The sequence below is a fragment of the Oenanthe melanoleuca genome, chromosome 1A (genome assembly GCF_029582105.1).
Source record: "Oenanthe melanoleuca isolate GR-GAL-2019-014 chromosome 1A, OMel1.0, whole genome shotgun sequence".
In the NCBI taxonomy this organism is placed as follows: domain Eukaryota; kingdom Metazoa; phylum Chordata; class Aves; order Passeriformes; family Muscicapidae; genus Oenanthe; species Oenanthe melanoleuca.
The window spans coordinates 46,729,028-46,756,669 of NC_079334.1; the positions used below are offsets into that span (position 1 = coordinate 46,729,028).

Genomic DNA, 27,642 nt, shown 5'->3' on the forward strand with positions numbered 1-27,642 from the left:
CACTTACTGAAGTCCAGCATGCAGTACAATCTATTTGTAGCCATGCTTTTCCCTGGAGGGGCTGACACTTCCTTTTCTAACTATTGCTGATTATTAATTGAAATAAAGGTTATTTAAGTAAGTGGACAGATTTCCAGAGACTTCAAAGAAAGGAGACCCCATCAGTCATGAAGTTTAACAGAGAAAAGTGCTGAATTCTGCACCTCGGATGGGACAACACTGGATGTACAGACAGACAGGAACAAGAGGTTGGACACCAGCACTGTGGAAAGGGAGGTGGGGGTCCTGGTGGATGGCAAACTGAATTTGAGAAACCAATGTGCCCTGGCAGCCAAAAAGACCAACCCTATCCTGGGGTGCATCAGGTACAGCATCACCAGCCAGGCAAGGGAGAGGATTGTCCTGCTCTGCACTGGGGCAGCCTCATCTCCAGTGCTGGGGGCAATTTTGGGTGCCACAATGTAAGGAAAATATAAAGCTACTAGAGCATCCAAAGAAGGGCTACAAAGATGGTGAAGGGCCTTGAGGGGAAGCTGTATGAAGAGTGGCTGTCTGTTCATCCTGGAGAGGAGGAGACTGAGGAGAGACCTCACTGCAGTTACAGCTTCCTCTCAAGGGGAAGCTGGGGGGCAGGCTGCCCTCAGTCACACATCTGGTTTTGCACAGAATCAGCTTATAGCTAGGTTGGATGTCTTTATCACTAGTGCTGGCAAGTCCATAGGAAAGGGGAGACAGGTAAATTGAGAAGGTGCTGAAGACTAGCGGAAGGCTGGCTAACTGCTTTTTAAAAACATTTTATTCTGATGTACAGCTTTGTCTTTGTACACATCATGGTGACATCCAGGGCCTAAAACAAATACATGCAATATTTAATTTTCCTTACAGAGAGTTTTGATGTAAGGTCTGACATTTTTCTCATGCTTAATCATGAAACTGGGCAGTGTTTCTTACAGTTCCTTGTACTTCACTCATGAAAAACATTCATCGGTTTAAATGGTATGATTAAGGGGAGCAGAGTTGGGGCCAAAAAAGGAAGCAAGCAAAGGGAAAATAGATGTCTCCAGTAACTTCTATTGGAATATGGAGTCTTTCACTTAAAATCTGGTTTAAATCAGTAGCTGCTGAAACTTGTTACCAGAAAAAAAAGATGGATCCTTTGTTGCATGCCCCAGTGTTGAGACTTGCAATCTCTCGGCAGCTCCACAAGTGTACATTGCACAGGCAGTATTGCTGAATGACTCAGTTTCTCAGCACCTCTGAAAGATGAAGTCATCATCTGCTCTGCAAACCTTGTGAGGGAGAAACCCCAACCTGTGCAGTTTAGTACCCTGTAGGAAGCACAAAGGGGGGAGACAGATACTTGACAGTCTATATAAATTGAGGTAATTTACTTGAATTACACGCGGATAGACATTTAAAGCACAGTCAGCACTGACACCATGAGAATACAATATGGGCTAAATTTGTTCACTACGACCTCTTAGGGTTAGGTTTTAGCACCAGTCAGGCACTGACACCCGATGGTGGGTGCTCAGCGGCTGGGATGAGGAGGGAGGCTGTGCCTGACACCGCCGGTACCCACTGCGCCTAAATACGGCGAGGTGCAGGATAAGGTTCAGCAAGGGTCCTCTCCTGGCTTTCCCCATCTGGGGAGTGCCAGCTATCCCTCCTGCCCCCGGGCTGGGGGCGCCTGGCCGGGAGGGACGAGGGGAAGAAAGGAGGGGAGGGGGAGCGGCAGAAGGAGCCCCCCCCTCCCTCCTTCCCCTCACCGCGCACCCGGGCTCCTGCGATGTGGTGAGTCACAGGCAGGTCAGGACCGCGCCGGAGGGGCGGAGGGAGCGCGGGGACCGGCTGATTTACCGCTGGGAGCCGCCACCAGCGCGGCGGAGGCGCCGGAGGGAAGGGCGCGGAGAGCCGCCCCGCAGCCCAGGTGCCGTGCGGGAGGGACGGACGGACGGAGGGAGGGACGGACGCCCCTGCCCGCGGGGCGCGCAGCCCGCCGCCTCCAGGTAGGGACAGCAGCGCGGAGCCGGGGCCGGGGCCGGGGCCGGGGGAGCCCGCGGGGCGGAGGAGAGCGGCGCGGCCGCGGAGGTGCGCAGGGCTGTGCCCCGCTCCGCCCCGCCCGGGCTGGGCCGGCTGCCGGGCCGGACCGCGGGGCCAGCCCAGCCCAGCCCAGCCCGCCGGGTGCAGCGCTCGCCCCTCCGGCCGTGGCGGCGGCGCGCAGCCCGCTCCGCTCCGCTCCGGTAAGGACCGGCACCCGCGGGGGGACGCGGGGAGCGGGATGAGCCGGGAGCGGGCGGGGACGGGCACTTGGCGGGAGCGGGCCGGGGCCGCGGGGCAGGTGATAGCGGTGCGGGGCTGCGGGCTCGCTGCTGCCCCGCCGGGCTCCGCAGGGCGCTGCCGCCCGGTGCCGCGGGCGGGCGGGCAGCGCTTCCCGGGCAGCGCTTCCCGGGATGCTGTCGCAGCCGCCCCTTGGCCGCAGCCGGAGCCGCTGCCCCTCCGCCCCTTGCCGCTCTGCGGGCGCGGCAGTGTCCGGCAGTGCAGCCTGGAACTTCCAACTCGCTGGCTCCGCGGTTGTAGTGGCCGGTCCGACCGCCTTCCGTGAGGCGCAGGGTGAGCCTGCGGGATTCCCCAAGTTGGGGATCTGTACTTTATGGCTGCGCGGCGTTCACAGTTTTCCTTGCTGTGTGGCTTTTTTTTGTTGTTGCGTTGGGTTTTTGGTTTGGGTGGGTTTTTTTTTTTTTCCATTTTTAAAAGCAGAATTTGTTTCGAACGGTAAACAAATCGCAAAGGGCTCATATAATGGCATTCCACCACTGTTTCCATGTCAGCATTAAATTATGTGGTCTTAGGCTTTATAAGTACTGAATGCACTCCTTAGAAAGTGGAAGTTCTGCACATACATCAGTAGGGATTAATAATCAAATACCAGTGTTGTTTAACAAACTGTGCGTTTGTAACCTGTAGGAGGTTTATTCAAGCTGCAGTGCATGCTTTTCCTGAAGAACCTATGCCCTGTGTGGTAGTTCATTTGCTTTCATCCTACAGGTGCTTTTTTCATTGTCCAGCTGCAAAAAGAGGATAGTGTCTCTTTTTTGTCGTCTTTTTATTTTAGATCTGAGAGGTTTGGATTCATAATCAGGCAAGATAAAGTGTCTCACATGTTTCTCAGAGAGCTGGTTAAATGTTTACAGATCATACACTGCAAGAGCAAAAAGCTAGCCTTTGGCAGGAGCTGCATGTTGAAAACAAAGTAACTTGGAGAATGACTGTATTGCTTGTTCTTTGTGCTCTAATCCTTCTTCAGCACTGTATGATACTTTTTCTGTCTTCAAATACAAACTGAATCATTTGGAAACTGGGATATTTTGTAAAACATTCATATCACTATTTACAGAAGAGAGAGTCAACTTCTGTGCCTTTTTGATGGGGAGGGAATTAATTGTCTTTATTATTCTATAAGGATTTTCTCTTTTTTTCTCCCTTTCCTTCCCTTTTTTCTTTTTTTTTTTTTTTCTTCTCTTCAGAGGTTAACCACTGCATAGCAGTTCTTTATTGGTAAGCTAAAGCGCCCATGTTGTGGCTGGAGAGGGATTCATAGATGTGTTATTTGCTCAAATGTAGATGACAGTGTAGTCATAGATGGATGGGAGCTCACTGGGTCAGGGCAAGGCAGCCAGAAAGCCAAAATTCAGCAGAGGTTCAGTGAAAAGCTCATGAATGCAAAACTAAGTAGCATGTGTTGTCTTCCCAGGACTGCCTTTCCCATCATGATTGTCCTGCATTTATGGTCTTCTGGTACCTTAACTGATGACCTGTAACCTCTTCTTGCTTATCCAATGCAATCCAAGGGGGCAACCCACCTACTCTTACTCTTCTAAGATCTGCAAATGCCTGCTCTGTATTTTTCAACTCAGATGAGAAATTCGAAGCCTGCTGCCTCCCAAATCTGGCTTCCAGAACTCCAGAGACTAACTGGCCCAGCTGGTGCAGTGCAAGAGCAGCAGTCCTGTCTTTGCAGCCACAAAGGGAACCTGATGCCGGCAGCACGCTGTGCTGGGGTGGCCAGAGAGCCGGAGCTGCAGCAGTGGGAGGCACAGAGCACTGGGTGATCTGCTTTGTGCCACGACTGCTTTCTGCTGGGCATGTGTCTAGACTTTATTTGCTCCAGGCAGAAAGCAAGGAGAGGTCCTGCATCTCCATCTGTGTTTGTGAAACAGCTAGTGTAAGGGAAATCCTGCTTGGGCTCTCTCAGCACTACACATCATTTCTTGAACAAGAAGGGGATGGGGCAGCTGAACAGCATTCTCTGAAACTGCAGAAACACAAAATGCAGTAGGGGGTTACAAGAATTTGGTGCAAAGCAGAAGGAATGTGTGCAGTGTGTGAAACTTCAAACACACCTTCCTAAGATTTTGGGTGTCAACATCATCTTTGTGGTGGGTTCCTGTGAAGCCTTTATGTCCAGGCATTCTACTCCACTGTTGCTACCTTGCTGTCACTTCTTTGAGCTGGTGGCAAACTTCATGTTTTGTTAGGCTGTTGCCCTCAGATGAGCCATCAGCCTGTGCATCTTGTCTGCTGTGGCCACTGTTGGTGATTTTGCTTCCTCTGCAAAGGTTGTATTTGGTAATTAAACCTGTGCAACACACCACTGGTGGTCATGCCACCTTGCCCCAAGCAGCATGCCTTCACCAAGGAGGCAGGGCCACAGCTCCATGCAGGACTCTGAGGATAGCATCTTTTTGCTAAAGCCAAGGTGGAGAGGTTTCTCTTGTTCTCTGACAAAAATGTTGTGTTTTTCTTGGCAGTGGCTTTAAAAATCTCTGTCTCATACATAGCGACTGCAGCAAACATGTTAGCAGAAGCCATTTTTAAATCAGTTTCCTTACCCAGGGGAAATGTACTATAGACAGGGCCTTCAGGAAACGAATAATTAGGTGACCTTTTTCCCCCCAGAATATCAGGTCTGTTTTATGTAGAGCTGTTTGAAGTCACACAAATTCTCATTACTCTCCAAATCTCTAACCTTGCCTTGTTTAAGATACCTTTTAGGAAATCAAATCAGTGTTTCAATCTAATTTCCAAAGGCATTCAAACACATGGTATGTGTGCTAACTTGTTTCCTCTAGCATTAACAAATCTAGCAAATTGCCAAGCTATTTGCCTTGAGGAAAACTATGATGTTGTAGAAGAAGATAAAGTATTTTTTCCCTCCAATTTTAAACATTAGAAAAAGAAAAGAGAGGTAAAGTTATCAGACCACGTTAGTTCAGGATGTAACTCCTTTGAAGTAAACATTGTTCCCAAGTAGATTGCTATGGTTTTTGATCTGTTCTGGGTCTTTTTAGTCACGCTGTGATCTTTTTCAGTCACTTGATGTGGCTGGATGGTGACTGAGTCCCCTTGGCTCAGATGGACTTTCATTGAATTAGTTGCAATGGAGTATACCGAACATGAGAGTGGAAAATAGAAGTGGAGATAAATAATTTGAGGGGCTTATAGCCTCAAATTTTAAGAATTTTGTAGTGCTTGTATGTTAAGGAGAGGCTGTGTACATGAGCCAGGCAGAAGGGTGCATGTGGTGCAACAGAAGTAGTGAACGGTCTGAAACCTCTCCTCTGCCTCTCCGCCCAGCACACCAGTCTCCAGGGAAGCAAGTGCTCCAGAACATTTAATTTTTCAAGCAGTTGTCAATAACAGAAGAGTTTCTGCAATGCTCAGGAGTTTAATAAGCACAAAATTCTTAAACAAAATGGGTTTTTTATGCATCCTACAGCTCTGATAGTTACTTCTGCTTGTCCCAAAAAAATGAACATGTAGTTGTCCTTTTGTATGGAAAACATCAAAAGGTTCTTGTTTGAATTAATGATAAATTTGGTTGCAAATGCATGTGGAAGGAAAATTGGCAAATGCTTTCAGAAGATTTTCATTTTGCTCAAGTGTTCACACCATGGCCATCACCATGGTATTTGATAGCTATCCACTTTGTTGTGTACGTTGCAGCTTTAGCCTCACACTGAAGGGTCACACTGGCATATCTTATTTTCCTGTAGTCACACAGAAATAACAATTTTTTATGTAAGTTGCTTTCCTTTACTGCAGTTCCTTCATTTTGATGTTTATCGAGCTAAACAGTACCAGAATCTTTTTGACATGTATGGTTATCATTTCTGTGAAGGATCAGTGACCTAGCTTGATATATTTAAAAGTTCAGCAATAAACCTAAATATGTGACATTTATTGAAATTCATTCTTTGCCATGGAGCTACTTTCTTTCAAAAATATTGAGAATAGTAAGGGATTGCATCTGCAATTTGATTAAATCTACAGTTGTTACCATTTGCCTTCTGAAAATTGATTCCCTCCCCTCCCTGTCCCCCAGCTTGACATGCTTATTGATTAAGATTTCTGCACTGGCCTAAGCCAGCATATATTTGTTAGTGTTTGTGTGCTTCCCATGCAAGTTCAGACAGGCTTTCAACTGTGGAAGCCAACTCTATTCCTAAACTATTGGAAATGGTAAGGTTCCTTAGTAATTGTTTTAAACTATATGATGACACATCTTTGAACCCCATTGTATGAAGGAAAAATACCTTCTGACTGGAGAGAGGCTTCCTGTTTATGTGTGTGTTTGCTGGAATTAAACCTTCCCCTGTGTGTTGGTTGAGTATTTTTTTGTAATCCAAAATGGCAACATGGCAAATCACCTCCAGAGTTTATTTTTTGGACAGGATACAGGTCCTTTATTTTCAAAATAGCATGGCTCTGGAGTTGATGATGAAGCACAGGGACCTCTCAGTTACACTTCTACAAGCAGACTCAGTTAATTGAGGAGGAACACTCATAAAGACAGCTAGATTTAAGCAATGAGTAATTAATTTTATTGAAAATGTTATACAATGTAAGTTGTTCACTTCCCACACAGGAAGTTTCTTTGCTTCAGCCAGATTTTCTTTCAGCATAACGATATGAAACTTGCCAAATATATAATTTATTTTATAAAATGTTTAGAATTGTGGCTTTGGTTGTGACTGAAGAGTCATGTAAAATTTTCTGCTTCTCTTTAGAGAGAGCAGGCCAGCAGGTGGCCTCCAGGTGATAGCCCTGCTGCAGGAGGATGGCAAGAAATACCTGAAGGGTTTTCCTCTGTTTAGATATGGGCAGGTGACCAAAATATCTAGCATGTGTAATACTCTTGCCTTTTGGTATCTGGGGTGTAATTTGTGACCTTGTGGCATGCCCTTGCACCCTACCTGCCCTAGCTGAACCTCCTTCAGAGGGGAGAGGTGATGGGACTCAGAAAGGCATTTTGCCTACAGTAGTAACAAGGCTGGACCACCATGAATTTAGGCAGTAAAGTTACAGTTATTTATGAAATACAGTGTTAAGGTTTCTGGTTTGCTTCAAATAATGCTCATTTTAAACAACTGTCTGGGGCTGGGAGAAACCTGGGCTAATGGGCTGATTACACTGAGCATTTGTTAGGGCTGAGAGCCACATGGCCCTGGTGTGGATGTGCACACCCACCCCAGCTTTGCAGGCTGCTGCCCCTGCCCACATCTGGCAGAGCATCCCCTCAGCTGAATTCCAGCCCCTTTATCACCCACCACAAACACCCAGGCAACACATGTGGGTCCTAGGAAACTGGCTTTTTTTACCTGTTTTAGTGGCTGTGCTGCTTTTCTGATAAGAGCCTTGAGCAAGACTGTGGCCTCGTGGTTGTCCCTGGGAGTTTTGCCACTGACTCTTCTTGGACACTGGATTTAGCTCTGCTTTTGTGTGTGTCTTCACCATATTTGAAAAATGGATTTCCTCTTCTTTGACTTCAATAGAAGGTTGATGTATCTTATTTGACATAAATTTTTTCTCATTAATAGTTGTACAAGTTGTTAAGTCCTGCAGGAACTATCTATTTTTATCTAATTTTTGTGGAAACAAATCCAAATTATAATCTACGGTTACTTACTTATTTAATGTTTTGTAACAAAATGTTTCTTTTGTTTCTTTGTTTATTTTTTAGCTTGTTTGCTGAACCTCACCTTTCTTTTACTTTGTTTTGAAACTAATCTAGCTAGTGAGATTTCAAGCTTGATAGAGGTCTGTTGTGCCATGTGAATGCCCAGAGACATACATGACTTTTTATTGTTTTGTCTTTAGCAGTATAATGAAGAGTGCATTTTGGTTTGGTTGACCCAAACTAAATCACCAGAATTTTGAGACCATCAAAGATAATTATTAAGACATTGGGGTTTGCTTCTTCTTCCCTACACACCCACATCATGGATGATCCTGTAAGGATCAGGTAGCAAGTTTTCAAATAAGCCCAGCATCCCAAGTAGGCCCAGAGAAAAGTCCCAAATCTGTGGATTGTCCCAAAGCATGACTAGAAAAGGACAAACTAAAATAATTCCACAAACTTCATTTGTCTTAGATATATTCTGGGGTAACTCTTAATCTTTGAGACAGTTCTAAATTCAAAAGTGTATTAGGATTTCTATTATGGGAATTACATATTCTTTTATTTGTTGCTATTATATATTCCAGTATCTATTATGGGTGTGAATATATGGGTATTATTATTATATATACTTTCATGTATCTTTTCATCCAAATTTATCAGATTGTGTTAGGTCTGAAAAGAAAGTAGGATAAAAGAGAGTGAGGCAGCATTGCTGAAGACAGTGAAAGGTGTTGGTAGTTGAATTAATGTTAAAAGTTGATTAATTACCCACTCCTGATGTCATTGAAAATGTTAAATTAATTACTTTAGTTATATTTCATTTTCTCATCTACCCTTCTAGAGAGGGGGTACTAATTTTACATGTTATATATAGCTGTCCTAAACCTAAAACTCTTTAGGTTTATTGCTTTTGCTCTTTGGATTAGAGGCCAATATTTTTCCTGAGGGAAAATATTTCTTGTTACTACTCAGTATTCAATATCATTCTTACAAATGCCCAAAGCTGAAGTAAAAAAAAAATACAATTGCAATGTTAATAATCGTTTAAAGAGTAGGTGGAATGCAAACAGTAATGGGATCCAGTAAGCAGTGATCCAATGTGGAACTCCCTGTGTGATAAAGCACTTCTGCATCAGAGAAAATAATCCAAATTTCACCCTAAAAAATGTATTTACCATCCATTTAGATGGGTGAAAAATGTTGTTCATGTTTGAAGATGCAATTTAGCTTGCAGCAGATGATTGAAAACTATCTTAACTGTTGTTTAACTCTTCTGATGAAGGAAAAGAAAACTTTGGTGAAGGAAAACTTTGAACACTTTGCTTTGGCCTTCCTGTACAGCTTCAAGGATGGAGTGCTGCATGATAATGAGTTTTATCACTGTGTGTGTTTGCAGCACTTCCAAATAGTGACTAGGGGTGTTTCCCAGCCAGGAGTAGGTGCCTTTAAACTCAGGCTGTAAATTCTATCACCTTCAGTGGAAACTACACAAGAGCTGAAAGCAGACTGAGGACCCAGATGTGCACTGTGTCTTTTTGCTTTACTTTGATTTCTTCATTTCCCAGTTTTTATGGTTTATTAAGCCTATTGTAGTCAGAATCTGAAATTCCCAAATGTCTGTTTTTCCTGGCATTGCAAACACTGGCCTTAAAACAAATTACCAGAGTACATGACATGGTGGCAACATTTCACTGTGTCCTTTTTTCCTTCTCAGAGGATTAAATAGCTCCTTTTCTGGGATGTCCTCTCCTGTGACATTTTCAAGATCTTTTCAGCTCTCCACCATAAATTTCCACAATGGGAAAATCCCTTTGAATCTAGCATGGGAACCTTACTATAAGTTTCTATCAGATTCCATTTGAGTTTTGTCCTTTTTATACCAACCTTATGTTTACAAAAGGGAGGGATTGCAAGGCAAGTCCATTTGTGAGAAAGAGATGATTCTCTCCTTCTCTTGGTTATGTTCAAAAGGACCTAACCAACAGCAGTCACTTGTTTGGTTTTTTTTCCCTGGTTGACTGTGGAAGGCTACATGAGAACAGGTGTTCTGAATGCAGAACATGCTAATAGAAGTTGAGAGAGGTGAGAGCCAGAATGAAGGTAAGTAAAGTCAGCACAAGCATACATGAAATCACAATAATCATTAACAACATTCTAACTGCAGAACTGAAGCACATGATTTTCATGTAGAGCTAAAGAAAGGAAAAACACCTTGTGGTCATTTTCAGTAAGAAGGCCTGTTTTCCAGTTCTGTGGAGTTTTTTTTCTTTTCTTCTGAAAACACTTTTACAAAAATAAGTATGTATTTGTTCTTCTTCAGATGTAAGCTGCCATGATAAAATCAGCTGGGGTAGAGCTCAGAGACAGCTTTGCTGCTTCCTGAAGATGGCTGAGTTGTGTTTTTGTTTGTTTTCAGATTGAGAAGTTTTCATATAACATGCTTTGAAAGAACTTCTTTTATGCAAATAATGCCACAATTGTTTTGTAAGTGAAACACAAGCTGGGCCAACCTCTGTCTGCAGGTAAGCAGGAATGGCTTAAAAGTTCCCCTGGTTGCAGTGGGAGAGGTTCCTGCTTATCTGAGCAGAGAATGTGCACCCAAAATCCCCTTCAGGGCACAAAAATAAGGTAACAACCAGGGAATTGTTTTCACAGTACAAAAAGCCTTTCAGGAAGCAGCAGGGAGCAATAAGAGGTGGTGTAAAAATTAGAAAGTACCTCTTCCCCAGCTGCAAGAGGGAAATCTGGAGTTATGTTATTTACTGAGACCACCATCACATGCTATTAACAGGGGTAAAAGCCCATCAGTCAAATATTTAACTACTCATGGTTTATAGGGATTTCAAAGACTTATGGAAAGATAATGCCTGTGTCCATTAGCTAGTTACTTAGAAATGCAGCGTTGGTTAATTCAGCCTTTCTGTAAAGAGTAATTATTATCTTCATTAACAATATATAAGATTTTAAAGATTTGCTCTTCTGCATCTATCATTCCATACATTTTCTACATCTCTGTATTTACCCTGTATCGTCCATTGCTCATTTTAAATGAGGTAGTATTGAGATTCTGTCATTGCCACAGATCTTCTGTCTTTCAGCCTCTTTTAAGCACCCTGTTCTCTAGTCCTTAGTCAGCTCAACTATCACAGGAATCAATGAGAGCAATGTTTGCATAGAGACTCTGGAGTCAAGTCTTGGAAAAGATGATGGAAGTGAAGGAATGTAGCTTATCCTGACCTATCTTAGGTCCAAAACCAGGTTTCTGTGTGAAACCCAGGTATGTGAGAGTTGAGATCTATCCATCTGTACCTTGCTCAAATTGAAAATGCTTAAGTGAGTAATTATGAATCACACGTAGTCTGTAGTTTTTGTCTGAACAGAACATACATGGTGCTAGTTCGTAATACATTATAATTTGAATATTTTTGGTAGGAGCTGGGATTTAAAAGAAAATGTTCCTGCTAAATGACAGTGACCTTTGTTCAGTGCCCAAAATATTGAATTCAGTATCAACTGTTTAGTAAAACATCATGCTCAGGAGCAATTGTTTCACTATAAAGTCCTAAATTAAAAACATACATTGACTGGCCAATTTTGAATTTTACCACTGCCATTTTATTTTCCTTTTGGATAAACAGACCAAGCTTGATATTATGGGGAAGATCCAGAGAGGCTACTTTGGCATCTAAAATGGGGCTTAGAGTGAGTTCAGGCACAAGTCCAACCAAGGGATCTGAAAAGCTAACACTCACTGGTCACCAAGCTCACAGGTGCTTAGATTAACCAGTGTCTGTGTTTTGTGCTGAATATTCCCTGGATCTCACCTGTGCTGGAGCTCTGGAAGAGAGGACAGAGCAGTAAGAGGCTCTCAGTCCTGGCTGGGTTACAGCTCCCAGCTAAGCTCCTGTGCAGTGCCCAGACAGGATGGAGCCAGGCACGGGTCCTGCTGCTGACAGGCAGCCTCCATCCCCTCTCCCCTTCCCAGCTGGTTCAGCTCCAAAGCATCAGGACAGCTTTGCCTAGCAGGACTCACATTCCACTACTGCATCTTCCCACCAGGACAGGAAGAGGAGGAGAGTGAGGAATGGCCATGGGGTGGTGGATTGCTGGATCTCATGGCAAAAGGGCAGGAGAGTGCAGGCAGGGGCTGCAGAGAGAGGGCAGGGGCCAAGAGCAGCAGAGCCAAGCCCTAGTCCCAGATTTATACCTCTGTTCATGCAGGGATGAGGACCATGGTTTTAAATCAGCCCCTATATGGCAGGGGCTACAGCTCAGCCTTTCTGTGCTATGCCTGTAGTAAACACCAGCACTAAGCTTTTGTGTTCTGGAGGTGTTTTGTAAGAATGGGTTCGTTATCCTCATTTCACCCCTCTGAGAAAGGTAAATACCCTCTGAAGGTTGGAAACAGCCTCTTTGCTTATCTCACAGACTCCTTGAATCTGGCTCCAGATTTCCAAAGGAAGCATTCCAGGGTCTGAAGAAGTCCAAAACCTCATTCTGGGCCCAGTATCAATGAGAACCTCTGAAGATCAACAGTTGCACATTTAAGCTTCCCAGGTCTCTCCAAATGAGGGTAGAGGACAGGCTGAAAGAAAGTAAATGAACCAGCTGAAAAATCCTTTCAGAAACAAACACACACAAAAAGATGCCATTAGCATGAAAAAACTCAGCCATCCCTGAACCCCTTCTTCAAACTACTGAGCTTTTCAGCATCTTCTGAAGGTCAACACAATATTTCAAAATAAAAACTGCGGCTGACGGACCCTTGCTGAGGGACATCTGCCAAAAAAAAAAAAGGGAGCTGAGGCTGCTACAGATCAGGCACTCTGCTGATTGCAGCTGTGACACTGTTGCCTCTGGTGAGAGCCAGGATGTCAGATAGGCTGGTCCCAGGCCATTTGGGGATTTATGAACGCCAATACTGTAAAGTCCTTGGAAGGCAATCATGAATCACAGGTTCACAGCAAGGCAGCAGTCATGCCAATGAGTCGTCATTAACTCTGTTTCTAAACTGAGTGGAAGCAGGGCATCAGTTAAAGTGCACTGCAATAACATAAACTTACAGTGACAAAAGCGAGGTCAGCATTAAAAAGAAAAGGTCATAACCTCCTAACCAAACACAGATGGGAAATGAACACTATCCTTGACATTGTTCCTGTTTGATTATCAAAAAGCTGCTATGAAGCTAAATAGACCATCAGGTTATTAACTTTGGTATCAGATAATGTATGAAGCTGAGGCATAAATAAAGACCCATTGCTTTCACTGGCAAATTTACAAACACATCCAATTCAGTTTTGTTTGTGGCTGTTTGTTTGGAGTGTTTGCACCACATTTTCACTTGGGGCAAAGACCACCAAAGCTTTGCATAGAGGTGGTTTGTGTTTGGCAGGGCTGATTATCTCAAACACAGCATTACACAATCAGGGTTATACATTGTGGAGTCAGCTTGAGCATGGAAGGAGTGCAGTCTGCTCTCCAGCACTAAATAGACATGCAGACTAAGTACAGGATCAGCCCAACACAGAAGCAGCCAATGGACTGTGGCAGGTCAGACCAGTTCAGCAGCCCCACAAAAGTTCCTAGATGCAAAGAGATGACTTGGATGCAATTTAAAGTCCTCTATACAGTGCTGACACGGGCCCACAAGCAAAGCTTTTTCTTGTTTTTTTTTTTCCTTTCCCTAGATAAGCCACCCCAACATGCTGAATAAAGGAGAGCTGGGGGTCTCATTGCAGCCTTTGGGCCAGTTCTCCAAATCTGTGAGCCCAGCTCACTCGTACAGATGTGCTCTTCTTGCTGGGACCCTGCACAGTTGCGCGGTTTGACCGTGACATCTCAGCTCGACGAGCTGTGTATCAAGCAAGGCATCAGCAACCTTTTGGAAATCCTTGGCCCTAAGTTCTGTTGCTAATTTGCCTTGTGGCTCTTGGAGACACATTAGCTAAGAAGGGTGAAGTCATGGGACACAGTGGCATCTTTATGTGTGCCCACCAAGCAGAAAGCTGCTGCCTGACACTGTCCTGCCAGCTCTTTCAGAGGAAAGAATGGAGCCAGTACAATTTCTCTTGCTTAGTATCCTAGGTATTTGTACCACACCTTGGAAGAATTCAGGGACTTCTTTGGTTTTAGTTGCTGATATTATTATATTTACTATGACATTAAAAGGAAACTTGGTAATTTGGTGAGCTTGTAGATCGGTTGGTACCGTTCTAATAAAATATACCTTATCATCTCTATTTTGGTAGAGTTGCCATGTATCTTATAATATACTTTACCATCTCTATCTGTTGACATACAGAACTTTTTTTTTTTTAAGAGATAAATGTTTGGCTGTGAAGACTTATTATCTCAGGGACTCCTAAGAACCATTAGCAGCAAATGACAATTAAACTGCAGGAAATGTCCTGCATCAAGATCATTCATAATTGCTGTTAGAACATTTAGATCAAATCTGTATGCTGTCTTGGTTGCTCATGACTATCTACCTTTTAATCTTTTTCATTTTTATGACCCATGTCATTCCTTTAATTATCACAGTATGGAAGGCTGTTAGCTTAACAAGACAGTAAAGGCTTCCAAAATATGCTCTGCATTTCAATACGAGAATTCAGGTAGATGGATGTTATAATCATAAAACATAAAGTAGCAAATCTGAGTGCTGAGACTAGTTGAGGGAATTGAGCTAAAACTGTTTGCAGCCAGGTTTGCCTCCTTTATAAAAGGAAGAACAATATTTCAAGGAAATTGCACTGTTCCCATTCAGTACAGACAACCACAAAATGTTCAGACTCATGTAAAAAAGTTCATCAACAGGATCAACTCAGAAATGCAAGCAAATTGCTTTCTCCTACTATATAAGGTGTTTTGATCACACCAGAAACAAAGACTTGGGTCTTTACCTGAGGTTGTATGATTTCCTCAGTCCACCAGGGTGTATCTGCATTTATCTCAACTCACTAGAAGCTGATAAAGCCCTTTGCTTTGCATATGTGGTGAAAAAAGATAAGAGATTAATTAGTCTGTTCAAACATGAAAAATCTGAAGTGACCCCCCAAATATCTCCATATGCAGTAGCCTGAACCAGAAGACCAACACTGCCTTGTGTTACTATTCATGACATGTACTACAGCAAGCATAGCATGTTACTCTGCTGACACACACATAGAACTTTTTCTACTTGTACTGAACCTTTGGATTGAGCAAAATGTTCATATATCAGTCCTCAGGCTGAATTATTTGCTGCAGATACCAAGCTTAAGTCCATGCTAGAACTGGGTTTATTTTACTTCAGTTGTTCTTTGTGGAATTGATTCCTCAGCCCTTAAACTTCTCACATAAGAAGTTTCTCTCAGTTGCAAGAAATGCTGTATTCCACCTATTAAGATTAAATTAATCTTTTGGAGCAATATGTAGCTCTTGATCTGTTCCACTCATTTGTAATATATCAGTGAGTGTTTGCTGAGGTTCATTACAAAAGAACCAGAAGGGCCATTGTAGCCCATGACAACAAAAAATGATTAAATAAATCCAGTTGTGCTAGAGACCCATGACATGAGTTGGCTTTAGTATGTTAAGTTCTGAAGCAAGTTTCAAATAATATACACTACTGCACTGCAGGACACCTCCAAAAAATGCCAAATGAGTGTAAGAATAGCATTTTCTCCACTGCAAAGACTAGATTAGTGTTCTTGTGGTTTAAAGCCTGTTAAAAATAAATGTGCTAGACAACAAAAATGCTTCTTTTGATAGCTGCTGTGAATTATAATGGTATATTTGACCCAGTAATGGACTGTGTATATTAAAGGGTGTGTTTTATGCAGGGATAATTTAAATTCATTTTTATGTGTTTGGATATTGTAAGGAAAGGCTTACAGATCAGTTGAACCAGCTAATGAAAGCAATTTCTTCTGACACACACGACTGCACTGTGTATGTAGAGGATTTAGTTAATGTTAGATCCTCCAGCAATTGCCTAGACTGTGCCCTGCCCAACAGTTCTTCCCCATCAGCCATCTGCATGCACACACACCTCTTGGAATAGCACAGAAACCTCCCAGCTCTGCTAGGAATTCATTTATGGCCCAAATCACTCCTAATAAGTTCTTTGACTCTATACACTGGAAAACTGAATTGTGCTAGAGTTCATACCATGCTGTAGGAAAAATTATGTTGCCATCCTAGTCAGGATGACTGACCTAACCTAGAGCTGAAATAGCACTGAAGACAAGGGAAAATGAATTTTATCTCAGATTAGCCATTTGAATTCAACTCAGGGATAATTTGTATGTTTGCTGCTGACTTACTCATTTTCCTTGTTCTCTCTCTGTTGTCTTAAGGTAACTAAGTTCAGATTTAAAACCCAATTTTTTTACCTCTGAACTTAGAAAACAGGTTACCCTCACTAAGTGTTTTACATATAATCAACCTTGTGCATAGATGCAATTGGTTAATCAGAGAAGTCTGATGAAGACACATCCCTTGTAAGCTTAATCTGTTGAAGCTCATGGTAGTGCTGTGACAGATTTGCAACAACTGATTAAAGTTGGATGAATGGAGCTGTTATCACCCTCTCTCATTTTCCCTGTCCTCTTAAATGATGATGCTTTCTCCATGGCACAGCCTCTGAACCACAGGGAATCAGGTCCTGCACTGGCACAGATTTTAGTCCAAAATAGCAAAGCAAACTGAAGTCTCAGGAGGAGTAGTCACTAGGGTTATTCTGTATAAATTTGCCACCTCAACTCTGTCAGAGACCAAAGTAACAAGATTTACTCTCCCACTGGAAAAAGTATAAAACCATACTATCAGCTTTATAGAGGGGAAAAGGCTGACAATAGAGTTTTTGAAACATGAATTAACATGGCTCTGCTGTTACCTAACCTGAAACAACCTGTCTGAGGACTAAATATGTTCTTGTACAAACATGCTCTCTGTGGGATAGAGGACCCTGTCATTTCCTTTTCTGTAAAAAAGCAAGGAAAAATGAGATGCACCAAACAACCTACAAAATGCCTTCGTGTCAGCATGTTGTCTGAGCTTGTGTAGATGCATGGAGTGCTTGTGATTAGAGATAAATGGGACCAAATTTTCTGAAATGAGGGAAAGGCAAACAAGCATGGCTGTGATTTCTGGCTTCCTTGCATATATGCCAGCTTGGACATATTCCACAGTAAGGCCAAGCCTGACTTGTCAGTACAGTCACAAACAGTGCTGAGGAGAGACATGATGTTCAATATTTAAAAATTATCACCCAAGTCATAATTATAGGGAATGAAACTTGTAGGAAGAAGATTGCCAATGGGAAGCTGTTAATGGTACAAAAACACTCAAAGCACCAACCATAGCACTCACACTGATATGACACATCATTACCAACCATTTGCAATGGTTAACCAAAATCTATTTTCCCATCAGTTTTACTGGCTTCTATCTGATGAGGGATGGAAAAACGAGCACATCTTGACACTGGCTTTGAAAATATCTCTTACAAAAGGAATAATCCATGCAGAGCTATTGCTCACTGCTGGCTATCACAGGCCAAAGCTTAAAAGTCATCTGTAGACAGATGAAGGACACACGTGTCACAGGAAGGTCACAAAAGATTGAAGAGCTTCCATCATTCAAACCAAGTAAAGAAACAAAAGATGTCCTTGTTTTCTTTCTGGAACTGGTAGTAGGCAACTAGTAGTCTGCAACTAATTATTTGAGCTATAGCACAGTTACTATGTTCTAATTCATCAAAACTCTTTAAGTTCAACAAATTACATTTGAATGTGTGCTAAGGAGAGCTACTGGACCTTTGAAGAGAGGAAAGACTGAATTTTTAATTCACCAAAATTTCTCTGCTTCTTCAGGATGTATTCAGGTGAGGTGTATTTGCAAGTGACAAAAGAGCAGCTCTGTGCTGGAGGTTACAGTGTTGGAATAGAGAAAAAACCTGGGCCAGATGCACATGAAGAGACACCAAATGTCATGAGAGTGAGTAAGAAGCAGCAGAGTTTATATGATGTGAGGACTGTGAAGTACAGACTACTCTTGCCATTCCTGTGTTTCCCCTCTGCTATAAATGTCTCTGCATAGGGCATGTTCCTTCTGATACCAGGCACCTTGAGAAGATTCACAGTGTGCTGGAGACACAGACTATGGTGAACCATCTTCCCTAAAGAGCTGCCCATAAATCTGAGCCAGAGCTTCCCATAGGTGGGAATCAGCAGATTTCTGTTTGGGAAGACACTTGAAACATCTCAGAATTACACAAAGGAAAGCACTATGCTGAGACTCAAACAGAAGAGAAAAGATTAATTGGTTTTCATTTATTGCTCATATTTTCCTTCCTGTAGTGGTAAAATAAAGTAGCTATTATTCCTGGCATCCTTTAAATCACACTGAATCCCACCTTTGTTCTTACTGTTAAATTTTCCATTCCAGCCTCACTTGCTAAAGGAGTCTAAGGTGGAATTTTTAGTCTCCAGAACATAGATTGAAATCAGTGGTGTTTTGCTGAGTGTAGGCAGATCAGACTAGCTGAGGATACTGGCCTCACATCCCAAAATATGGTTGGAGTGAAAGAATATGTCAGACAGCATTTATGGCTCTAAGTACCCCTGCAGTGCACACTGGTGCTGGTTGTGGGACAGCTAGGGGTCCTCTTTCTCAGACACTGGAAGAATAGGGAGGATTGTAAACTGAAGACTGAGGGACATATTGGGTGGGAAATCTATTTGGGAACATTGAAATAAGACCATAGCACAGAGTATCCTGCAACAAATAAGGTACCTGTCAAGAACCTTCCTTCCATCTTTTTTTCCTGTGTTGGTGGTCAGTCAGCCTCATCCTCACACAACTCTTGTCCCTCCTGTTCCTTTCTTTCTCCACTGCAGAGCTGCCTCTGTTAAATGGGTTTAAACTTACTGCAGTAAACAATATACCTACCTCTGCCTGGTGTCAGAAATGGGGCATTTTTGGAATTTTCTGCGTAATCTAGTATTTGTCAGGACATGTTGACTCATCAGAAGTGAATCTGCAGGAATGCATCAGTTTCAGCAGCTTCTTGGGTGGAAGTGCTGGTTGAAGAGAGGCAGACAGTCAGACCAGGCTCCCACTTCTCCCAGTGCTGGGGCCTTCACTTGGCACTGGCCAGGCAGGATGTCAACACGATTGTTCTTGGATCATGTGTGACTTCTGAGTGTTTTACACAAACTTTGAAAGCTCTTGGTTTCATCCCAGCACAGAGCAGGAAAAGTTTCACAACAGCAAGATGTTACAGAGGATGAGGAGACAGTTTCCTGCCCTATACAGTGTGGAGGTCAGCAGTTTGTGTACTGGGACCATTTTCTAATTAGAGCAATATCCTTGCTCTTTTTTCTTTTTCTTTCAAATGTATACCCAGGCTAGATTTGTTTCCAGGATTCTGTTATCACTAATTAATATCAGAAAAATGTTACTGATTTGAAGGAAGATCTTTATGTCTCAATACTATAAATGTGACTTATTTTTACCAGCTAATACTTGCTAATAGCCTGTGTTTCTGATTTTTATCCCTAACTGTTGATCATGGTTCTTATCTGATAACAGGGAGGAAGAACAATTAGTTTCTAAAACCTATTATTTTGTGTAATTAAAGAGGTAAACCACAGAAAGAATTCAGTGGACGCTGAAATAAAGCACCACAAAAATTATTGATGGATTGTTTTATCCAATCTAGTGAAAACACTAGATTTATACACATCTGAAACAGCTCTGGCCTATAGTCATATTTTCATTTTGCATAAAGTCCTAATGAAACAAAATATTGGTACAGATTCCTATTATTTAGTTTGTAATTTTCAAGGTCATCTATTTTTAATTCTCTCAGTGGTCACAAGCATTTCTTGATTAGTAACAATTGCCTAACTATAGTCAAACTAGAGGGATTTTCCCAAAGTATGTGATCATATTGCTGTTAGAATGCATAATTGTTTTCTCCATGAAGAAGCTAAATTTGGCTTAGCAACTGTGTCATGATGCTGACAGAAAATATCTGGTGTGACAGGGCATAGTGTGGGTACTGCACTGAAACACTCATAACCACAGTTCATTTCATTGATCTTTCAAGGGGGTGAAATATCACACAAGTCATCAGCCCTCGGTTTTTCAAGCCACATCAAACAACTGTGTGGAGAAGTGAAAAAAAGAGAGAAGTGCTAGGTGGTTTGATTTCATCAGTTAATGGCTGTAGGTCACTTGATAGCCCTTTGTTTACAGTACAGCAATACGCCTGTATCTTGTAAGGCTCACCAGAGTGACTTACTGCTGTGGTACAGGGCCTGAAATAAAGCTTGCACATGCCAAGCACCACATGATGCATAAAATATTCTAATAATACATTACAAAGCCTTGTCAACACTAGGGAGAATGACTATTCCAAGAAGTAGGGCTGGCTGAAAAAAGATATTCTTTTTTCCAAACTGGGCCTTTATGAAAGACAGTGGTTTGGGGAGCGTGGTGGGGGAGAGAAAGAGAAAGCTAGAGAGAGAGGGGTTTCTTTCTTTGGTCTGGTGGAGAAGTGTCTCTTCCTTGGTTAATCAAAAATATCAACAGAATATATCTGCTCTAATTCAAATCTTAACGTTATTTCATGTCTTTTCTTACTTTTGATCAGCTAGGAACCCATTCAGCCCCTTGAGAACTTGACAAATATCTTATTTCCACACACTGAAGTGCTCCAGCTGTTTGTGTGCCTTTGTGTCCTAAGTGTCCTGGGCAGTTTTGCTTTCAGCTATGTGTCCACCATCCTGTTCTAAACCGTATCAGTCAGATGGTTTAATGCCATTGTGGAAGTAGTGCTCTCTCTTTTGCTGCTCTACAACCTGCCAAGTGGTCTTGAGAAATTCATCATAAGAAATTCCTTCTGTGAATTGTTCTAAAGGTGGTGAAATGGGTACCCACAAAGAACAGTGATTGTAGCCATTTCTAGCACAACTGTTATGACACTAAGCAGGATTGCAACACTTCTTAAACTAAAATAGTTCAGCTACTACACGCAGCCTAGAAACGGGTTTCTGTTGTCTGATAAACTGACAGTTTAGTATATGAAATATAACCAGTTTTTCCATTAAATATATTTTGACAGATTAGATCTCTGACAATGAAGCCTTTTACTGCATATGCCTCTGGGTTTATCGTATTCCTGTTTGCCTTGCTGCAGAGGAGCCATGGACAATGCAAAGAAGCAGCTAAAAAATCAGAGATGAATCTTGGTGTAAAATACGATCTTCCTAACTTCGTTGCAGACACACCAATTCAGAATGTAGTTTTATACAAGCATCATGTTTATATTGGAGCAGTCAATAAGATTTATGTACTAAATGAAACTCTGCAGAACGTCTCTGTGTACAAGACTGGGCCTGTTTTGGAGAACCCTGACTGTGCACCATGTGAGGACTGCCGAGATAAAGCCAATTTATCTAACAGCATATGGAAGGATAACGTCAACATGGCACTGCTTTTAGAAACTTACTATGATGATCAGCTCATTAGCTGTGGTAGTGTGTCCGGGGGCATCTGCCACCGTCACATCATTCACCCTGACAACCCTGCTGACATTGAAAGTGAGGTGCACTGCATGTACTCACCCCAGGCAGACGGAGAGGCGGACAACTGTCCTGACTGTGTGGTTAGCACTTTAGGAACCAAAGTTTTGGTGACTGAAAAAGACAGGTTTGTCAACTTCTTTGTTGGAAATACTGTGACATCTACATTTCAACCTCCACATGTGCTGCATTCAATATCAGTTAGAAGATTAAAAGAAACACAGGACGGTTTTGAGTTTCTCACGGATCAATCTTATATAGATATCCTCCCTCAGTTCCGTGACTCGTATCCCATTAAGTATGTCCATGCCTTTGAAAATGATCACTTTGTCTATTTTTTGACTGTACAGAGAGAAGCTCTTGACTCACAGTCTTTTCACACTAGAATTATCCGTTTCTGCACTTTAGACTCAGAGATGCGTTCCTACATGGAAATGCCTCTTGAGTGCATTTTTACAGAAAAGAGGAGGAGGAGGTCCATCCGAAAGGAGGTATTCAACATTCTGCAAGCTGCCTACGTAAGCAAGCCCGGTGCAGCTCTAGCACACGAGATGGGCCTTGGGCTCAATGATGATATCCTCTATGGTGTTTTTGCACAAAGCAAACCAGACTCTTCTGAACCAACCAACCGATCTGCTGTCTGTGCCGTCTCTGTGCGAACCATCAACGAGTTCTTCAACAAGATTGTTGACAAGCAGAACATGAAGTGTCTCCAACACTTTTACGGGAAAGACAGCAAATACTGCTTGAACAGGGTAAGTGATAATTGATTTGTTACATTTTGGGACTTTTGTTCTCTCTTGCCTATTCCATTGCCAGGTATCCATCCCTTCAGTTTCAGTTACAATATGTAAGACCCTGATCATTGCAGACTGCTTAACATTGATGTGGATTATCTCTAAAAGGATTGGTTCCTGTAAATTGAGTCTAAAAGTTGGTGAGGTCTTTATGGGGCTAAAAAACTTAGGTTTTTTGCTTGAGAAACTATGATGCAGATAAATGGAACATTTAGGCAGTTATTTCTTTTAATATTTAAAAAATTATTCATAAACATTCGTATTTATGTGCACTGAAGAGCCCCTGAAAAACATCACGTACTTAAAAGTGTGTTAATGCTGAATCACTGCCCTTCTCAATAAAAAAATGAAAGAGCTGGTTTGGAGTATGCCATGAAGAGCCAGATTGTAATGTAGTTACTCATGCTTGGTTACAGAAACAGTCCGACTGACATCAGTTTTCTGCATGAAAGAAGTGTCAGTGAAATCTGTGTCTGAACAAGGGTTCAGGTGGTCTTGGGTAGGAGGGTTGCATTTCTGTGCACTTCAGGAGGTTGCTGCTCTCCAACCATATGAAATATTGTGAGCAGAGGAAGCACAGAAATTTTCCTTTTCCCTTCTGGCCAGTGCTGGTTTCAGGTCTTGTAAAAGAAATACAGAATCTGGGAATCAGGTACTTGTACAGTTACTTTGGAACATGAAGCATTGGAAGTTTCAATCACCTGCTTATGAAGCAGGCCCTTAAATATCCTACCTGGAGAACTTCATTTTCTCCAATACAAGAGATTTGGAGTTCAGAGGTGGCACGCTGTCTTGTACCAGAGGGCCAGAGCCTCTGTGGTGGGGCTCTGCTCAGGCTTCTGTCAGGACAGATCAGCAGCTCAATCTGCATTTAGAGGTGGATAGTATGTCATATCCCACTGTTGGGACAGCTCAGAGTGAGAGTGGGAGCCACAGACCTTCTTCACCATAAGTATCACCACTCTCCTCTTCAGCACAGCTGCTCAGCACAGGGCATCAGGTTAGGATGTGGGCACAATGCCCTGGTTGGAAGTGGGAGTCTAATTTGTCAAAGAGAAAGGCTGCTCCCCACTGCCAGAGGTGAGACAGGGCAGTCTGGGGAGAGGAACCCATTACAGAGACCCTGTGCCTTCTCCCCAGTAGCAGCAATGTGCTCAGAGGGGGTCTGAAGCAGTCTGAGCATAACCACAGCAGCCTTGGCATTTGGGGGATGGCTGCTTATAGCAGGCTTCAGGTGTTCAACACAGATGTAGGCATTGCCAGTGGATGCTGATACAGCAGCTCAAACAATAACAGCATTTCATTCCCTTTTCTGTGGGAGGGGGACAGGCAATTTTCAGGAACTAAAAACAAGTTAGCAAACATTCAGCACAATAGCTTATCTCTCTTCACTGTGTTATTGCTGTCCTAATTTTTCATTTCAGGTAGTAATATCCTCTTTTTTCTTTTTTTTTTTTTTTTTTTTTCATTTTTCAGTTCATTTTTAACAAGAACCATTGTCCTTCTCTGAAAGTATTTTATTCTCTATTCCTGGGGTATATGATTTGTGAATGACTGTCTTTAAAGCTTGTGGCCTTTAACTTATCTCATTCAGCGCTTGCCTATACACACATTTCATAAGGTGATCTCTTCAAAGCAAAGTACACCATTAAAATATTGACAGAATAATTTGCTGCTTTTCACATGCTGGGAAGTAGTTTCATGTTTCAAAAGCTTTTCCAGAGTCTGCTGCTGCTTTGCATATCAGAATGAATGTCTTGTACTGCCGACGTGTTTATTATAGTTGCCTATTTTCAAGAAATGTCATCATAGCTCTGATTTCTGCTACATTAAATTGATAAAGGAAAACATGTTTCTATGATTTCTTGTGGTTCTTTTAAGTGGCATAAAGGCAGCCAGAAATTTTTGTCCTGATTGTTTGCTTGACACTGAAATATCAAGACTGTCAAGCTTTGCCATTCCATTTCCTGTGCCTTATTCCTGAGGACTCATTAAGGCTCCACTAAAAAGTGTCCTTTGAGGTTTTTCGGGTCTCAACTAGCCATAAAGATTGGCAATAATTTTCCAACCATCCTTTGTACACCTGTTTTTCTCTGGTGTGTAAAGTAGACCTGAAGAGTTGGAATTTGAAGGAAGGGAAGGGGCAAACGGAAGAAGGAAAGCACATTATTTCTTACATTTGTCCCAAAAATGTCAAATGTCGTCTTTTCTGATTTTGCTGGAGATTAAATAATAATTAATAAAAGTGTCTCAAACCCCTCAACTCTTCTTAGGCACTTCTTTGTATATTATAAAATTGTACGTGAGGGCATAAAACATTTTCCCCTTTTTGTAAGTCACCTTCAATTTAAAAGAAAGCTTTTCTAAAATCTGAGAGTTTGTCACAGTTTATTTTTGCCAAGTTCAAAACTTGTTTCTGTAATGTAGCCAAGATGATCTTTGATGTCGAGAGGATAAAACCACAGACCACTCATGCAAGTGAAAGGCACTGATCACTGCAAAATTGAGTCATAGGACAGTGAAAACAGTCCAGCAGTGAGTATGGTATACCACTAACTTCAACATTAAAAAGAAAAATGAGCCTCTATCACTCCTTGCAAGGAAATCCTCTCTGATAATTTACAGTTAGAGTCTGATTGATGAAAGCCATTTCATGTTATCAAAAAAAAAGTCCCATAAGACAATTGTATATAATTTTGTTGGACTTTGGGTAGTCCATCTTTTTAAGTGGCTGTCCCTCAGGGCTGTTTAATCTGAGGCTTCTAAAGGTAGAATTAGACCAAAATAAACCTTAGTGGTACATCCAAAACACTTCCTCAGCTTGTTCTTCTCATTTTTAAAGCAAAAGTAAGAAAAATATCTACTCATCTTGATGTGATTGGCAAAATTTGTTCCGTTTTGGCCTTGTTTTCTAAAGGAATGAAGTTTATGGGGTTGTGCTATTTTAGGTCTGTCTTTCTGTTAGTTATCCTTACAGCCTCAGCAATAAGAAATCTTAAAGGTGTGAGTTCAAGTGTGAATCCAGGGACAGGTCCCATACAGGCTTAGCTATGGAAACTGATGAAATTTTAGGAGTACCTTTCTAAACATCAGAACAACTAACAAGGACTGTAGAAAGTATTGCTCACCCATGGGAAAAGTCTCCATCAGAGCTTGGTTGAAGAGCAAAGTCAACCAACCGCAAGATACAAATCCAGACACAACTGTGCTTCACTTACTCCAGTGCTCATGGAAAACTTGATAAAATCAAAATAAAACATTTCCAGTTGTGTTCAAGTGTAATAGATATTAAACCAGAACCTGGGCTCGTTGGAGTCAGGGTTAAGGAAAGTGAATCTGGTGGAGTATCTGATTGATGTCAGATGTATTTCAGCAGAGCTGTGACCAGTTAGTACTGCCACCTAATAATTTCCCTTAGTGAAGAGCTGGCTGACACTTAAATGACAGCAAGATGGAAACAGAACTGGCTTTGAATTAAAAGAAAAATTGGAAGTAAGGAGGTTTTATTGCTTGAGTCAGGACAAAGATATCTGAGAGGTAGCTGTGGGGGGTTTTGCATCACTGTTCAGGAATCTCCCACAACAAAGAGAAAACTGGATGTACTCTTTAAGCAGAGTTTGTTTGGTCAGTTAGTCATTATCAGCCCCAGTGTGGTATCCTCAAAGCTGAGGTGTGCTTAGATGAGGAGACAAATGCTGCTTACTTCATTTGCAGACATAGTCCAGTAGTGTGCATCTTTACCGTGGATTAAGTGGGATTTTTCTTGTGAGGAAGATGAGTTGATTTCAGCCTTTACAATCTCAATTATACATTTCAGTTGTCATTGGATAGATCAAGATCTTACAAGATTTTTTTATCCTTTCTGCATCTCTTATGTGCTAAACAATTATAAGCCAAATTACCTGACTTTAATCTTTATGGATTTACATGATAAAATACCTCTAGAAATGAAATCCAAATTCAGGTCTGTAAAGATCTTATGTCTTTGTTTTTTCTACAGGTAAGTTCAGGTGAAGGCCTAAAATACTTAGACTTACAGGAAAAGAGAAACCACAGATAGGCTTTTGCCACCATGCTCCCACAAAGTGTCATAAAGCAAGACAAACTGGTCACAACTCCTATTGAATAAAAGGCATAAACAGTTGCAAAACTTGAAAGGAAAACAGAAGAGCACCAAAATAAAAAATAAAGTGAGAGTGAAATAAACACATGGTGATGCTTCTGTATTACCATTACACACATGATAGATGGGTAAAATTAGGTTATGCTTATATTGTAATGGAAGAAAATAATTGCTGCCTTCTATCAGGAAACCACAAAGGCACTTATTGATCTGTCATCTTAAGGCTGTGTCTAAGAATATTTAATAAAATAAACAGAGACAAATAACTCTTTTGAGGCCCTGTAACTGTAATATCCCACACCATTTGGCATAAAATTTTGGCAGGTTTAAAAATAACACCACATATCTCTGATTAAAATAGGTTGTTGTAAATTACTCAGATAATCTCACAGCATGGAGATGTTTTTATATTGCGAGTAGAATGTGACTGAATATTTTCACTAAAAGTCAGGCACCAGAATCCATTAGATTAGTTCAGTGATTATTCCTCTATAAATGCTATATCAGATGGCACACAGCACTCTGCCTGGGCACAAAATCTTTTCCCATTCATATGCAAGCTCCTCTGTGGGGTTCTGACGTCTCAGAACAATAAATGAGGAGGGCAGAATGATGGACAGAGTGCACTGGCAGCCTTTAATACATGTTTAAACCCAGTAATGAGGGGATGGGTGCATGCACATTCCTGCTCTGCCCTCACTCCCTCTCTGCCATGAGTCCTGGCAGCACCCAGGGTCTCTGCTGAGCCACATGGACATCCTCATGAGGGAGTTCCTGAGGAAAAGACAAGGAAAAGGGCAGGTCAGGGAGATTTTTGGGAAGGTACCCCACCACCCCTAGTGGAAGATATCTTTGCAGACTCTTCTGAGCCCCAGGAGCTATGGAGTTTGGGGGCTAATCCCTTCGTCAGTGATGGCTGCAGAAACTGCAGTTTTCCTTCTCCTGGTGTCCAGTTAGGGACCTGTCTTTCCTTGCTTCCCAGTGCTGCTGCTTGGCATTTTATCATCTTCTTGATGAAAGCTGGATTTCTCTGTGAAAAAGTAGTATCCGTTAAGCTACCATTTTCTGCAAAGGGCACAGCTTTATCAGCCAGAGTTACTAATAATGTTCCATTTCCAGACTTTTTAATCAAATTCTTCCACTGAAGGCAGGGTTCCCTATTGGTTATTAGTGTGGCAAAGTGAC

General features: G+C 42.0%; 1 protein-coding gene across 6 annotated transcripts in view; it reads left to right on the forward strand.

The window, feature by feature from the left end:
• Positions 1-1,931: 1,931 nt before the first annotated feature.
• Positions 1,932-27,642, forward strand: part of MET (MET proto-oncogene, receptor tyrosine kinase) — an 87,935-nt gene continuing 62,224 nt past the window's right edge. Inside the window, exons 1-3 of one of the 6 annotated variants that reach the window (XM_056515481.1) lie at positions 10,371-10,485; positions 17,821-17,944; positions 21,078-22,292. In XM_056515481.1, the coding sequence (XP_056371456.1) occupies positions 17,822-17,944; positions 21,078-22,292 (1,338 nt within the window). In that variant the 5' untranslated portion in view covers positions 10,371-10,485; position 17,821. Of the gene's footprint in view, positions 2,010-2,042; positions 2,244-9,976; positions 10,064-10,370; positions 10,486-17,820; positions 17,945-21,077; positions 22,293-27,642 lie in introns of those variants that run through there. The other 5 variants (XM_056515476.1, XM_056515496.1, XM_056515511.1 and 2 more) reach the window with 5 other exon arrangements.